Source organism: Nyctibius grandis, chromosome 3 (assembly GCF_013368605.1).
Source record: "Nyctibius grandis isolate bNycGra1 chromosome 3, bNycGra1.pri, whole genome shotgun sequence".
Lineage (NCBI taxonomy): Eukaryota > Metazoa > Chordata > Aves > Nyctibiiformes > Nyctibiidae > Nyctibius > Nyctibius grandis.
The window spans coordinates 67784842-67802301 of record NC_090660.1 but is presented as its reverse complement, the minus strand read 5'-3'; the positions used below and the strand labels follow the sequence as shown (position 1 = coordinate 67802301).

General features: G+C 39.3%; 1 protein-coding gene across 6 annotated transcripts in view; it reads left to right on the top strand.

The window, feature by feature from the left end:
• ST18 (ST18 C2H2C-type zinc finger transcription factor) overlaps positions 1 to 17460 on the top strand; it is a 176610-nt gene that overhangs the window by 131861 nt on the left and 27289 nt on the right. For all 6 annotated transcript variants that reach the window (XM_068396197.1, XM_068396198.1, XM_068396199.1 and 3 more), the window contains 5 exons: positions 1857 to 1991; positions 3539 to 3629; positions 5159 to 5263; positions 6668 to 6873; positions 10023 to 10234. In XM_068396197.1, the coding sequence (XP_068252298.1) occupies positions 1857 to 1991; positions 3539 to 3629; positions 5159 to 5263; positions 6668 to 6873; positions 10023 to 10234 (749 nt within the window). The remainder of the gene's footprint in view (positions 1 to 1856; positions 1992 to 3538; positions 3630 to 5158; positions 5264 to 6667; positions 6874 to 10022; positions 10235 to 17460) is intronic.

Sequence of the window (17460 nt, the reverse complement as noted above, 5' to 3'; positions counted from 1 at the left end):
AGTGTATAAGATAACTGACAAGTTTCTTTAGGAGTTGCAACTATAAAATATTTCCTGTAGTATTTGGAAGAATATGCATGCATTTCATTTTTCTGTCTCAAGCAGTCTTTTCATTAGCATGTCTTAAGCTGTGCATGCACAGTATTAGTCTGCCTCCTTGCTAAACTACACGAACCTTTATTTGCTCAGATCACTATGGTATATGCAGGAATATTACAGATACCTTTTCTTATCTTGAGACCAAATGTGTTCACCAGGTTCACATTGGTGTCGATGTGACTTTCTCATAGCACACATAGGAAGGAGCAGTGATGGTAAGCATGGCAAAATCTGGCCCTTCCAGATACGCCCCATATTATTGTTAGCTGTAGTTTGCAGGTGAGTTCAGAGGTAACACTCATAAAGGAACAAACTAGGCTTTGTTCACGTTGTATAAATACCATATTATTTTAGTCCATATCATTTTAGTCAATGTAGTATCCAGGCACATAATTTTTTCACTTTACATAATGAAGTGGTTCTTATTTCTAAAAAATCCACCATCAAATCCATCAGCTCTTAATTTTCTTTCTTGGATACTACACAAGAAAAACATGGCTTAAATTTATATTTTTCCATGTTTTTAATGATAAACCTTTCCAATTATTGGGGGGAAATTTAAATCATATTTCAGGGTCCCTCTTTATTTTCTGTGCACTATTGCAGCACTTTCCATTTGCAGTGATTCTAAAAAGCATGTGGTCTCCTGTTGCTGCTCAATCTATTTTCTTTCCTCCCTGTTTAATTTTTTTTTCTTTTATTTTTTTTACCTAAAGTCTTGCCAGGAAGTTTAACCCTCAGCTGTCTCTGGCGATCCTGTCCCTAAGCACGTCCTACCTCACGGTCCAACAACATGAGCTTGAAGGAGGCTGCTCCCTGTGCTGTCTGCAGCTGTTTTCTCCCCCAGCACCGAATGCTGTTGGCAGCCAATCACAGATGGAGCTAAAAACCATCCTCAGCAATTTATGCGGCCACTTCCTCCAGATTTCTCACAAGAGAATTTCTGGACCAGAATTCATTACTTTCTCTCCCAGACTTTTGATCCTGCATTGGAAATCAAATAAAGGCTTTCTGACCAGTGTTTCTTGCACTATTCTAGGTGCTTGAAACAAAAATTGGGAATGCTCTGCAGCCATTACAGAGTGGTAGCTGTGGGGCTGGGCTGAGACCTTGCTTTTGAAAGGGTATCGGCTGCTCCATGTTTTCACTGTCATTGTGGGCTGCTCCACAAAGCGGCATTGCCATGTGTACCAGAGGGAGCTGCTTGCCTTGCCTCTCAGATGTAAAGTGGCATGTATTCAGTTTCCTAACAAAGAACCTACAGCCTAGAGATCTGCGATATTTAAGGAATGGCTTCTGGTTGAAATGCTTTTTGTTTGTTTGTTTGTTTGTTTCACACTTCAGCTTTTATTTGGTCGTCCCAGCTTCCTGGAGTCTGACATTAACAGAGCAAAAGATTTGTTTCTGCTTTTTTATTTATTCCTTTATAGATCTTGCTGTTGGCTGAGGCTGCCAGTTTTCTGGCTTATTGGATTGTGGCTTCTGTCCTGTTTGAGGCTCTGAATGGAATAAATGACACTGCAATTCTAATGCTATATAGTTTAGCACATAAATGACATATTGGGAGGGGGGAGCCAATGTTTAAAGGACACAGCGTGAAAACCTGGAGATGCTTAAATTGCATACATCTCTCCTAAAACTTTGTGTAGGAATTACACCTGAAGTATAAAATAGCAAGTATCACGGTGCTAGGATTGCTCAGCTGAGTGCAGACGGGGGCTAAAACCAAACAAAATCCTTATCTGATTTCTCTGCAGATTCACCCAGGCCTGAAAAGAGAGAAACCAAATGTCCCATCCCAGGATGTGATGGCACAGGGCACGTGACTGGGCTGTACCCTCACCACCGCAGTCTCTCAGGCTGTCCACATAAAGTTAGAGTGCCACTAGAAAGTGAGTATCGTCATCCTGCAGTCCAGAATAACAACTGGATCTGGCCTGGTGTTGTGGGTTGTGTGTGCTTATGCTGGAGAAGAAACCCACTTTTTCTGGGTGAGATTGCAGAACGAGGCTGAGAGAGGAGCCGTCACACCTTCTTTGCCCTGTGGCTCTTAGTCACAGTCTTACTTCCCACACTTGGGAAGGTCAAGTACTCCTTAGCAGCAGCGTTACAAACAGCAGTAGGCTCCTCAGGTGGCCTGGGAAAAGCAAGATCAGAGCCAAACTATCCCCTTGCTGACAGCAGGCCTGCATGCTGTAGTCTTCGAATCTTCAAGACCTCACTTGTCTGTGCCTTTGCTAAGGCATGTAGTGCAGAAATCACCTGCTTGTTTCAGAGCTGTGACCTGATTTGCTGTATCACGCGCTGAGGCTGCTGGTTTTCGTTGCCAATAACTGGCAGGCCTGGGCGTGCTTATTCAGAGATGTTTCCAGTGTCTCCCTTACCACTGAGCTCAAAAAGGTTACTTCCATCAGTACACCCCAGTGCTGGTCCACAGCACGTCCCGCTTGTATGACTGTATTGTGCTAACTCTTTCGTGCCCAGTCTAGCCTGAATTTCTCTGCTTATTTCTGTGCTGATCTGATTACATTGGTTTGTGTGTGTGTGCAATCCCGCAATGTGACACAATGAAACGCTGCATAATAAGCCAAAGCCTAATGTGAAACTATTCGTTTAAACAACCTAGTTAGTCAGATTGTTTTTTGTGGTGGCATGCATAACAACAAATTAAAAGGATACTTGCACTTTACCAACATCCTGTTCCTAACTGCAACTCTCTTTTTTTTTTAAAATCTGGTACTAAACTGTATTTATGGAAACATCTGCTGAGTTAAGCAGGCTGCTGCATTTGGAAGGCCTTATCAACATTAACTTTCTAAAGAGTTAAAATTAAGAAGTTCTTGTTAATTATCACACTTCCAATCAGATGTGTTCTGTCATGCTGGCAAAAAAAACCCCACCCAAATTATCAGTAACCTCAGTTTAGTTCCTAAGAGAACAAAACCAGTTGACTGAGCAATCATCTTTTTTGAAGCACTGTGCACCCAAAGGGGTAATGCAGTACTGAAGTCATGAGCAGACGTACAAAGTCATATTCTGTTTTACACAGACATACTTCTCACTCAGTAAAAACGGTCCACATCAAAGGGCAAAGGAATGTAATGCTTTTTCTAGTCAACTGTGTTAGTGGTGTATGAACCAGAGGCCAAAGGGCTTCATGATGTGACAACCTTGTTAACTTCTGCTTTTGTTCTTCTGAAGTCTGTAGAAAGAGTGATGTGCACGTGGAAAGCCACACTACAGCGATATAGGGATAAACTTACATATACTGGAGCACCAGCCTTGCTGTGTTGTAGGTCCTTTGCTTCTCCTTTTCTTTTGTGGTCAAAATGTGACAAAATTAAGGATCTGAGGTGGAAGAAGAAATGTTCATATTTTTAATATCTGTATTTTAAATTGATGTATATTATTACCACTTTATTTTCTTACTCCTGTTTAGTTCTTGCCATGCATGAAAATGTTTTAAAGTGCCCCACCCCAGGATGCACTGGAAGAGGACATGTCAACAGCAATCGCAACACACACAGAAGGTAGAGCAGAAAAGTTCTTGTCCACTTAAAATCTAACATGTACTCAGAAGTAAATTGATGAGCACATCTTAGAATTAGATGTTATGTGATACATTGCAGAATGCCTATGAACTGCAAGGGTAGCCTGTATTATTTATAACCTAATAATTGTGTTTAATTTCATTATATAAAAAATGACTGCAGCACTGAGGATGGCAAATTCCACTAGCATTTTTCACAGATGATATTTCAAACTACAATTTCATTACAATCTTCACAGTGAAACATCATCATGTAAAAGGGGTAGGAATGAACAAATACATTATTACTGCTACCACTGGAAACCCCAGAGGAAACCAAAGATTCTTTGTTTCGCACCATATACATGGTAGTCCTTGGCAGGAAATTTCCATCAAGACACATTCCCTTTTAGCAAAACGGGAAATTTTAAGTGGAATATTTTAGAATCCCTGTAAAAACTAACCCCATTTATTACCCTCAGGAATGTCATCCTCCTGCTTGGAACACTCTTGTCTGTTTAACTTGCTGCCTACAGGGAGAAAGCAAAATTGAAAAAAAAACCTTCCAGACAGGCAGCTGGGGAATCACAGCTGGGCTGCAGGTGAGGCAGAGAGCCAACGCGCTCCGTCTCCAGCAAGCCACTGCTGTCGGCAAGGCTTTTGTCAGTACTGCTTTCTGCTGGAAGCCAGCAAGCCAAAATATTCCATTATAGTGCTTCTGAAAAAACATGATGTTAACCTTACAATCAAACTTGGGACAGAAAAATTTCAAAACCAACTTTCTTTGTTGAACTGAATTTTTGTGCGATTTTCTTTTTTTGCTGATGACTGATTAATTGGTTATTGTATAAGCGCACCAAAATCAAGGATTATCATGCTATGTTACTATCTTTAATAAAAAAGTTAATCTTTACCAGAGAGATTACAAGCTTGTCTACACAAATATATAAGGGACCAGTAAATATCTGTTCATTGTGTTTCCTCTTTTAAATTCCCAGTCATATTTGCAGCACATCATCTGTATCATAAGCAACCCATGAACAGGATAAGAAAACATGTTCTAATCTAATAAAGCAAATAGAAAAAAAAAAGAAAGCACAACATGAAATGACAAAATGTGTTCTTTGGTAACAGTCACTCACATACCCTTGTTTTTTTCCCAAATTCACTTTCCTTTTAATCAGCAGGAGGCTTATATGCATGGTTTAGCTGATAAAGTAAATGTCATTTGTCAAAAAATTTACTAGTGACTTGCCAGCCACAAAACATCAAAGCTGATCTGTCGAAAACTCCTACATGATTCAGTTTCCAGATATATCACCTCAAATAAACAGATTTCACAGTTTTGCATTAAGGGTTGAAAAACAGATGAATCTGAGCTATAATAGCAGCAGCTCCCATAGATGCACAGGGCACCAGAGAGGTTTGAAGCCATTGGGTTCCACAGCACACAGTTCCTTTACTTAAGATTTCATTTTAATGTTGGGTGTTTTTTCTTCTTGTTTCTTTTCTTCACCTTGCTTTAAACAGCCTTTCAGGTTGTCCAATTGCTGCAGCTGAAAAGATGGCAATGTCCCAGGAAAAGAACCAGCTCGAGTCTCCAAAAGCAAGGCAGTGCCATGATCAGACTCAGAGGTAGGAGCCCTCACAAACTGGTCTTTTCAAAGTATTTCTGCACAAACTCTGTTGATCACTCCTCAGGTGTTTCACTCATTTCAGATTTAGCTACAGATGTAAGTCAGTATTCCAAGATGAACCTCTGCAAAGCTAAATGTCTTGACTGTATCTCAAAATTAACAAGCAGCATTCTGTTGGTTCTTGTGCATGTGGCTCACATTAAAGACAACAGACATATCTTTTGAAAAGCAATCAAGTATATTCTAGATCTTACTTCAACACAAATAGCCTAATCAACGGTTCTCAAATGTCTTTCTTGTGTAAATCAAATCTTCTGTCTTGCTGAAATGGTTTAAGAAATTTTCAAGAACTCTTCCTTCATTACAATATTTTGGCGACTGAAACTTCATTAATGACCTCTTTGACCTTATTGCACATTTAGCAGCACAGCCCTCATTTATTTTGTGTTTCTTTTCAGAGGAATCTTCCAGTGATCCCAAGTAACGTGCTGTATTGGCATTGCAATTGTCTGAAAGGGTTGAGAACTCTGCTCATTCTGTTTCCCCACCATCGAATAATTCATATTTTGAGGGTTTTCTTTTATTTTAAGTCTGTTGGTTTAATTAGTTTAATTTATTTTTTATACAATGGCATCAGAAAGGGGAAACATTTTTATAGCAACTGTATTTTGTTTGAGGGTTATATGGACCCTACAGACATACTTAATTTGCACATCATTGGCACCATGACCATTACAACCTGTTATATTCAGGTCTATTTGGGGACACTTTAATTTGTGGATTATTGACATGATCTGCTCTAATGGTTCCTTCAGCGCCATTACAGAATATTATATCCATGTGTCTGCCAACTGCACGGGCCTTAACTCTACATATGAAAAGTCCTTAGGAAATTACTAAAGACAAGTAGTTACTGAACAGTAACTAAATGGAATAACACACCATAAATCATTCTTTCCTCCTAAATAACAGAAGCAATTATTTTGGATCATCATTATATTTATACCATACTTATTCACAGTAAAGTGAGAACAATAGTGACCCATAAAACTACAAGTCCTTTGACGAGCAAAAATCCAGACAATTTTTAGAAATAAAGGAAGCACCATGCTACAGTGGTAATTTAGGAGTAAATCATCTTTTTTGTAAATAGCCCACACCGTTACTAGAGAATACTATTTTTTTTTACGTTCACAGTTTTGAACTTGTATGAAGTCAAAGTACTCTCTGACTACTAGGTCAGCCACCATATTAACGTTATTTATTTCTTGTACTAGTAAGATTTATATGTGGTAGCAGCACACTTCCTGATACTGAGATGCAACTGTACCCTATTTTTCAAGAAAAGGTTATTTAAAGTTATTCTTGTCTTTCTCATTCATTCTTTCCTTCCTCTCTGCAGGACAAATTTAGCAAGGCAGCCTGAGGTAGCTCAGTACAGTTACAGAAATTCACAGCCAGTCACTTCCTCCAGAGCCACTCTGACGAAAGAACAGGAGAAGTTTGGGAAAGTACCATTTGATTATGCCAGCTTTGATGCACAAGTCTTTGGCAAACACACAATAGCACCTGTGGCACAAGGACGAAAAACACCTCAGTTCCTTGAATGTAAGCTTGAAATGCCATTATTCTTTGGAGAATGGGCAAAAGTCAATGACTTTTTTTTTCTTTTTGCTTGTTCCGCTTTCAAATTTCCAGAATTCAAAAAATTGCTGTAGGAAGCATCTTTAACCCCTTGTGGACAGAATGCTAAATATAATCACTAGTCTACTAAATATAGAATGCCAGAACGCTAAATATAATCACTATGAGGTTTACTTTCTTGATACTTGTTTTGAAAGCAAATATCAGGGGAAAAGGGGAGAAAAAAAGGAATGGTTTATGTCTTATCTGTTACTTTCCTGCTTGGCAAAATTGTGATATCCTTATGTGATAGGATGCTTCCATGAGAAGTCGCATGGAATGTGTCTGCACAAGACGTTATGAAGTGTAGTACAGAGAAATCCAAGTTAGGTTTTAAAAGGCATTTCAGATACCTTGTAGATGCATCCATACATGTATTATTCCTCCTAGATGACCATGTGCCTCAGCTGCATTACTTCCAGACCTGGACCGAATTCATTTTGATATCTCATATTTCTGTACTACACTATATTTGTAGTACAGACAAATTCAATGCATCAAATTGTTATCAAGATTCCCCTGCTTGCACCACTTATAGATTTGCTGAGGTACTACTCTGTACAACTGAGACACCTCAGTGTGAACACTGATTATTTATTGCAGATGATCATAACAATCTGCATGGGAAACTTCAGCAAGATTCTGACATTGTTTCGACCATTATAAAATACTGTTTAATTCAAAGAAACAAATGATTCTGTTGCCACGAGGCAAATGGAAAAAATGGTTTCATTGCACCATATTTGGATTCAGATTAAAATAGATTCAAAACAAAGTGACAAAAAACTCTTTAGTTGGTTTTTCTTTTGTTCATGACAAAAAATTTAGTAAAGGAAAACAAAAAAGGAAAATAAATTGCACCCTACTTATGTCAACAAAGGTGAATATTCATAGTATGGTGAACAGAAAAGCAGGAAAATTTTTTTATATATATACACACTGATATAATATAATTAATATAATATAATATACTTCTAATACTATAGAATATTGTGGGTTTTATATTTATATATTTATATATTTGTGTATGTGTCTGAGTACACACACACATATATACACGTTTGTAGGTATCAATGTGTTTGTGTATATATATAAATACCCCATTTAAAATTGCAAATGAAAGGTAGATATTTATTTGGCCTGGAAAATAAGCTTGTTAAATGAAAGCAAATATGTGCATTGCCAGCTTCCTGAGTGGCAGATTTTCCATTTGTTTGTAAAATTGAATATTCTCTATTAGCTGTCTCTGCACAGATGTATGTCTATTTCACAGGTTCATTTCAAGGAAAAAATGACTGAAATGTTTTTATACAAATGCAAATCCATACATATGCAATTTATCTATAATGTACATCAGGGCTGAAGTTTACAGCCTGTTGTTCTTGCAAAGATTGCAGTGTGCAGCTATTATTTTAATGGAAAGGTGAAAGTAAAAGAGCAGGTGAGTGCTTTAACTATGCAGATATACAAAAGTTGGCAATAAGAAGCGGATGATGTAGTGATTGGTTCAGTGTCCTATGTAAATATGTAGCTAGCCAAAAGCCCAGCATTAGCCCTCTGTGGATTCTGCACTTATATACTTGATTTGTTAACAAAACATGCACCCTTCATAGCCTGCTTTTTTTTTTTTTTAATCTTTGAGGGTGGGTAATGGAAAATGCACTTTTTTTGCTCTTAATTTCAAGTTAGCTGCAGTAACTGCTAAACATGTAGACCCTCTGCTTGTGCTACAGTTTTACAGCAGGGTGGATAAAACCTTTTCATTTGCACTGAAGAAAGGGAGAACTGAGTCATGAGACTTTTATATATTGCTCTACTGAGATGCCTCCAGTACTTAGAAAAGCTGAATATGGCATTCAGCTACAGTCAGTGCACACAAACAAGCATTTCTCTTAGAGCATCCCAAGTTTGAGAAAAGATGAGTTCTTCAGTGCCTTGTGTACATCTTAGCATTAAAATGCACTCAGCCAAAACTCTACATCCAAAGGGATCCAGAGCCTTGGGGCTCAGATCTGTATGGAGCGAGCAGATGGCCATACACAGAAATGTTCTTGGTGTATCTGGGTGTAGGCTGAGAAATTGGATTTTGCTTAGTTTATCTTTGTAGGACACTGTGAGAGCTACAGACAAAAGAAGTGATTATTGCTTCCTAAGGGCTGAAAGCATGGTGCTGTGTTTTCCCTGCAACAGTTAATGACATCTCAAGCTCCAAAATCCAGAACAGAGAGCAGAGTTCTTGCTAGCTGTTTTAGAGTAAGTGCTGCTGATGGAGCAGAAAACAAAAAACTACACACACCACTTCTGTCTGTGAAAGTGCTTTTCTGTTCACCTGTCAGTTTTTCACTCTCAGCTGACTTCTTTGTGCTGAATAAATCTGTATATTATTCCAAATGATAGCCAACATGAGACAGTGAGCCAAGATCAGTTTTATTCTGAATGTTCGTTGTCTCTTTTTTCTTTTTAATTGATTAAAGAGTAGACTTAAATTTATAAAAATTTCCATGAAATCAGGACTGAATATTCCTAACAGGTAATGTTCTTATCTGATTGCTCTGGTTCATTCAAGAGCCTGGTCTTGTTCTCACTCACACAAGCAAAGCTTTTTAAATAACAGACTTATTCATTTAAGTAGGGTAAGCAGCGTTGTTTTAGCTAACACTGGACAAGTCACTGTTGTTTTTTTACACAATAGAGCTCCAAGAGGAAGCCTTTATAAGGATACATTTACAATTGCATTTGCCCACAAGTGTTATCAGGTCACAACGGATAACACACTAATGCTTGTTCAGTCTTTCCTGGGACATCATTGCTTTTAATGCCTGAGTAAAAAATGAGTAAAATCTGAGTAAAAGTCTCAGATGCTTTGTTGAGAGATGTGTATTTGTTGGGTAAAAATTAATTTATCATGTTACTGAAGCCATTTTTACAGCAAACCTTTACTGCCAATAGGAAATGGATTGTTTTAAATGTATTCTTTGAATATTTTAATATATGAAATTGTAGTCTGAGAAACAACACTATTTAATGGTAAAAATCTCATACGTGCAATTGCTAATCAAATCTCTCTTCAACAGCAAAGCATTTTTCAAATCCAGTGAAATTTTCTAATCGACTGCCTAGTGCTAGCGCCCACACACAGAGCCCTTGCCATGCCAACTCTTACAGCTACGGTCAATGTAGTGAAGACACCCACATAGCAGCAGCTGCTGCTATCCTGAACCTTTCCACCCGCTGCAGGGAAGCAGCAGAGATCCTCTCCAACAAACCACAGAGTCTGTCTGCCAAGGTAGGGTAGTCCAAGAACCTGGAGGGTGTGCTAGCTACTGAACTGTGCGAATAAACTGTCTTTCATGTTAGTGACTGCATTAAATCCCCAAAAAGGAGGCTTCTGTTTGCATGCTCTTTTGAAGAGAGACAGAGAAAAAATCAGTAATGTAGTGACCAGTTCTGATAAAAATAAATAAATAGCAGGAATCATGTTGTTAACTCTTCTTATAATTGAGCCCTAAATACAGTGGGGGGAGTTTTGTGGGAGGAAAAAAGAAGGTTATTTGAAATCTAGCGACAATTTGTTGTGGATAATGAGTTAGATCTGTTTAAAGAGGGAATTTTCCTCCCTCTGAAACCTGCCATAAGCGTTCATTTTGGAGGCTGATCTAAAAAAAAAATCATGTGATTAATCAAGATGGTATTTTGCTAGTAATGGAACAGAACTACACCTATTGAGTCCATTGTGTTTGGAGCTCATGACAGTTTGACAAGGTGTAGGGAGGGAGATAACAACTGACTTCAGTAAAATTCTCCTTTCTGCTGGCAAGAGAGGAGAATCAGGCCCACAGCGTTTGGAGATAGATAATTTGGGTAAGTCTGTCATAATGGAAAGCTGCCTAATATCGTAGATGTTTGTGTGGCTTTCACGTTTTGGTTTCTGCTCTGCATTTCCTCGCAGATCTTTATGATTTACAAATGGTACTGTGTGAGCTATAAGCCTTATTTTCTGTGCCATTACATAGTATTATATTGCTGATGAAAATAGATAAGATTTTCTTCTGATGACTGTGGTTGTGGGAGCACTGTTGTTCTTTATTTGTATTAAAGCCACACATGCTCCACTGCAATTAAACTTTTGAAAGCTCTGTGTAGATGAGAGGGTGCCATTACAAGAACTGGACAAGAAATCTCCGGGGAGTGAAAAGAGGTGTATTTATCAAAACACAGAGTAGCAGGTGTGTGTTGTGGGACTCTGAGTCATGATGTGTGCTCCAAAAGACAGATGACCTATTTCTCTGCAAGTCAGTGTCACTCTACCTTGTCTATTTTAGCACCAGGCTCAGCCTGGCTAGAGGTGCCTTCCACAGCTGTTGGTCTACAGTTTGGTTGGGCCTTCATTCACCATTGCGAAGTGGTCAGCTATTATTCTTTGAGTGGAACCATTATTTTTACCACCAGCACAACACCCTGTTAGGTATTCCAAGCCTTGCTCCTTTTCAGAGAGGTATCCCCTACACTGCTGTCTTTGATTTCCACTTGTGGAGTCTTGGGTCTTGAAACCAATGTTAGGAGATGCCACGGGGTAGAATTTTTAGAGTGTGTCTACATGCATGACCTGTAACTCAGAGATTATCTGTCCCAAAGATTGCTCACAAAACCTTTTCCAGATGATCCATCCCTGATATCTGCTGCAGAAAACTCCTTCCACCGTTCTTCAATACAGACTTTGTTTAGCAGGGAAATGGAAACTGATGCAAATGGCTGGATTAAATTGCTGCCACAGCCTTTGGCTGACCTCAGCAATAGACCTTCTTGCCAGAGAAGAGCAGTAAAGGGACCAGGCATAACCCAAAGATTTTCTCCTCCGTACCTGCTTCACAGTTGCCAAATCATGGGGAAGGTTTGAATGGAAGTTAACATAATAGTAACGATATCGAGGGACACTTGGGGCACATAGCTTACTCCTTTCTCACAGCCAGGAATCCAGCCTAAAAGAAAATCGCCTGCATACCTTGCTATCTGCCTGCCCTACACTTTTGACAGACTTTCTGGAGGGCATACTGCTACAAAACATCTGACAGAAGAATCAGAATTAGCTTCTGGTCAGAACATAGGCAAGTAAGCCCCAAACAGATTTGGTGGCCAAAACCACACAAAACCCATTTTTATTTGGTTTTGGCTATTTATGACTTTTATGATACAGGATTCAAACAAAAAGCTGTGGAAATAAATCACCAGACTCTCTTCAATGATGATGCTTTCCTATTTTAAAATAAGAAGCAAAACATAAGGCTATTTTTAAAGAGACTGCTCTCTATTTATTGATGTTCCTGAATTGTTTTGTGGCTGGTGTCGGCTGTAAAGGTAAATGTTTAACTGCTAGAATATCTTACAAATTTTTAGATGATAAAAAGCATCTCTTGAGACTTTATCAGTGTTTGGACTCAAATAATGCAGCATCATCAGATGACTACAGAGGTAATAATTTCCTTTTTTTTACTCTTGATAGCACATACATTCACCAGGTCTGAAAATACCTGTGTGGGGTGGCTGTGTTCAGAGCCTCATAGTATCAGACCTCCCAGCTCTGCCCCTTGACACATTAGTTTGTTCCTTTGCCTAAGAAAACATGATTAGCATCATCCATACTTTAGCAGATCAAAGCTCCTGACTTGTAAAGGTGTTTGCTCTTATATGACCATCAGGTAGCCTCTCAGCAATCCAAGCCATGATGCTTTGCCAGTGGGAGGCAGTGTGATGGTAAAGCAAGGACATGTGGGACTGCAGATGATTTCCTGGACTTGCAGGAAGTCCTTTGCAAGTTACACAATTGTCAGAGCTGTAAAAATATTGTGTTTCTAAGTTTTAAAAGCAGAACTTGAACTTCAAACATTTGAAGCAAGTGTCATTTTCTTGTATTTGCTCAAGGCATGCATATGTCATCTTGCTTACGCAGGTGGGGAAAACATCAAAACATTTTCTAGCACAAGTGTATTCCTGAAGTATTTTTTTTTCTTTCTATTTCTCAATTTTATTTCTTGACCCCCAGAATATCGTCCATTTCTAAGAGTTGGATGTTTTACCTTGAATGTTCATCATTTTTCTGTAAATATAGATAACTTTTAAATGAAAATGTAAATGCTTTTTACAGCACAGTTCCAAATTCCATTAATTTAATGGATTTTCAAATATACATCTCACATTCTCTACATATTATTTCAAAAGGGAGAATCAGTCAAAATAAGAAAATGAAGGGTAGCAAGGGTAGAGAAATCAGATTGAACAGATTAACAGTACCATTGGTAAGCAAAACTTCCAAAGAGATCTAATGTACAAAGGTGAGCTGCCAAATATCTCAAGATTAAAATTATGAATTTATAAATTAGACAATTCAAAGAATAAATTCATTCTGAAATGAGCAGTAAAATGGATCCTAAGCTTTCTCTATGAATTATCTATCAGCTGCATACAAAATACTAAGATCTGGACGTCCATAAATCCATGGGCCCTGATGGGATGCACCCGCAGGTGCTGAGGGAGCTGGCGGAAGTCATTGCTAGGCCACTCTCCATCATCTTTGCTAAGTTGTGGGCAACGGGAGAGGTGCCTGAGGACTGGAGGAAAGCGAATGTCACTCCAGTCTTCAAAAAGGGCAAGAAGGAGGACCCGGGTAACTATAGACTGGTCAGCCTCACCTCCATCCCCGGAAAGATGATGGAACAACTTGTCCTTGGTGCTGTCTCTAGGCACATCAAGGATAGGGGGATCATTAGGGGCACTCAGCATGGCTTCACCAAGGGGAAGTCATGCTTAACCAACTTGATAGCCTTTTATGAGGACATAACCCAGTGGACAGATGATGGTAAAGCTGTGGATGTGGTCTATCTCGATTTCAGTAAAGCGTTTGACACGGTCTCCCACAGCATCCTTGCAGCTAAACTGAGGAAGTGTGGTCTGGATGATCGGGTAGTGAGGTGGATTGTGAACTGGCTGAAGGAAAGAAGCCAGAGAGTGGTGGTCAATGGGACAAAGTCCAGTTGGAGGCCTGTGTCTAGCGGAGTCCCGCAAGGGTCGGTACTGGGACCAGTTCTATTCAATATATTCATTAATGACTTGGATGAGGGATTAGAGTGCGCTGTCAGCAAGTTCGCTGATGACACAAAACTGGGAGGAGTGGCTGACACAACGGAAGGCTGCGCAGCCATTCAGAGAGACCTGGACAGGCTGGAGAGTTGGGCGGGGAGAAATTTAATGAAATATAACAAGGGCAAGTGTAGAGTCCTGCATCTGGGCAAGAACAACCCCATGTACCAGTACAAGTTGGGGGCAGACCTGTTGGAGAGCAGCGTAGGGGAAAGGGACCTGGGGGTCCTAGTGGACAACAGGATGACCATGAGCCAGCAGTGTGCCCTTGTGGCCAAGAAGGCCAATGGCATCCTGGGGTGTATTAGAAGGGGTGTGGTCAGCAGGTCGAGAGAGGTTCTCCTCCCCCTCTACTCTGCCCTGGTGAGGCCGCATCTGCAATATTGTGTCCAGTTCTGGGCCCCTCAGTTCAAGAAGGACAGGGAACTGTTAGAGAGAGTCCAGCGCAGAGCCACGAAGATGATTAAGGGAGTGGAACATCTCCCTTATGAGGAGAGGCTGAGGGAGCTGGGTCTCTTTAGCTTGGAGAAGAGGAGACTGAGGGGTGACCTCATTAATGTTTATAAATATGGAAAGGGCAAGTGTCAAGAGGATGGAGCCAGGCTCTTCTCAGTGACATCCCTTGACAGGACAAGGGGCAATGGGTGCAAGTTGGAACACAGGAGGTTCCACATAAATATGAGGAAAAACTTCTTTACGGTGAGGGTGACCGAACACTGGAACAGGCTGCCCAGAGAGGTTGTGGAGTCTCCTTCTCTGGAGACATTCAAAACCCGCCTGGACGCGTTCCTGTGTGATATGGTCTAGGCAATCCTGCCCCGGCAGGGGGATTGGACTAGATGATCTTTCGAGGTCCCTTCCAATCCCTAACATTCTGTGATTCTGTGCTTCTGTGATCATCAGATACCTTGATGATAGTGTTTTCAAAAATAATTAATACCACATTAATGTTACATTATCTGAGACATTCAACCTCCGTAATCCTGATCAGCCAATTCTCATGTAGTCAGTACCCCAAACCAGTCTCCTGGTTGCATTTGATTTGCAGTTTATGTAGCTTCATTCAACTCCCATTGAAGTCAACAAAAGGACTGCCCTAGAAGTCTTAGCCTGCAGTTTCTACCACAGTGTAAGAGTCTACAACCTCATAACAATCAGGGATCTTCCCTGTTTACAGCCCTCACCACATTCACATCTCACAGAGGTATCTGCAAGCAATACAGTGTATCTGTATCCTCATCACTACTGCTTGCCAAACATTTTGTTGACTGTTTTGGTGTTTTTCCCACCTGTTTAGACAAAATGGCATATGTACACTATGCCTTGAAAGAAAACAAAAAATGACACTTGCTAAAAACGTCTAAGGTTCAAATTCTGGTCTTGACCAAATTATGTCATCTCTTCATTCTTGGATATTGATGATTGTGATAATTACATCAATTATTTCAACAATGTAGTTAGTACTCACCACGGTTGTCAGGCAGTCCTTTACTCCAAATACCTTAAAGCCTAAATACGGGATGAAAAATCAGCCAAGAATATCACTAGGTACCATCCTGTTATACTTCTGTGCACATTACTCCTTGAGTACATTCTTGGCTAGCTTTTTTTTAATTTGTGAATTGCTTTGGACTGAAATTGTCACTTCATTTTTGTCTCAGATGTTGCTGGGCAGTTACAAGTTTTCTTATTTTGATCCAAATTAGTATTTTAATTTGCTGCAGAAGAACTCAATTGCTTAAATTTATGTCTGAAGAATTGAGGAGCAGGTGCATGTATTATTGGCTGGGAATAGAAAAGATTGTACTCTTTTGGATGGAGTTGCATTAAGAATTCATACACATCGCAAGATACTAGTTTCAGTGTTACCCCCAGTACCAGAACCAAAGAGCTCTTTTGAGTTTTCCAAACTAGACTGAGCTGCTAGCAGGAACGCAAAATCATTGATAATGTGGTTTCTTTGGACTTAGTATTAAGTTGTATGGCTGATGCCAACCAAAGAATAAAAAAAACACCTTATATGTAATGATATGTTCTCCCTAAGGTCACAGGTTTGAAATAAGATTCATGCAGACACAATAATTCACTCTTTCTGATCCAGCTATGAGATAAAGCTTAACTTGTAATCGTTACTGGAGACACATGGCAGAGTATTAAATGTTGTGAGTGATCAGATGGACCAAAAGCATATGAAAAAATGCAAGAGTAATTTGTCGCAAAACAACAACATCCTTTATTGTCCTAGCTGATGTAGTTGAGTTCTAAGGACAAGACTTAATAATGTGCTAAAAAATATTCTGTAATATTTATGTCATAAAATAAAGGAGGTTGACAAAGCTTGACTTTAAAGCACAAACCACTTGAAGAGGATAGAGACCATTTTTTTGTTTATGTTTTTATATTAGTCTTCATTTTAGATAGAAGTTCATAGTAGAGTACTACTTGTACCTTATCTTTTCACTGAATAGATCCTGCAATAAAGAAAATATGGTTCAGTCATTTTTCTCTCATTTTCTATTCTGGAATCCTTTTTCCAGTTGCTTGTAAAACCTGTGGGGGTAATTACACTGTCACTGATGTGGGAGTAGATAAGAAGTAACCTGAATTTAATTACCACATGTATCCTCTCACATTCATTATTTTTTCTGCACTGCTTCAGTGGATTTTTTCCTGGTTTACACCAGTGTAAGTGTAAAAGTAAATGTACATAAGATCAAAATCATGCTCCAAAGGTTTACACAGCTGCAAACTGATATGAGTTAAGAAATAATATACATTTGCATCTTTATTTTGCTTACATTTTTAAGGATCAGAACCGTTTACATTGGTTTTGGTAGCTATATCTTAAATATGTCATGATAAATGGACATATATAGGCCTGTTCACACATGAATTAGAGTAGACAATAATAAGATCTTGCCTTCACTGAGGAGAGCACAGCCTTTACAAATCTGAGCTAAGCATAGTAAGTGCCATTTTCTATCAGCATGTCATAGCACTGTGCTAGTATTTTTTGCCATTTGCCATTTTTGTCTTTTTAGTTCCATTTTAAAACTGATGTAAAAATAAACGTGGTAAAACATGCAAAGGAGACACATTGAGAGGAGGGTGGGATGAGAGTAGGAATGAAAACTGGAGCAGTATCTCTGACTATCCTCTCATTTTTGCTCTGCCATTTGGAGTTTGCTATGAAGGCAGCAAAGTGATAGCTCTTTTAAACCATTCTGAACAAAAAGGCATGCTGTAAACGTGTGATCCATCCTGTGATGGGCAAAAGGGGATATTTTTTCCATGACTATATTTGATTGTTGTGTGCATCTGTGAGCTCACTTAAACCCCATCTGTACGCTACTTCACAAACGTGCAACCCAGCCTTCC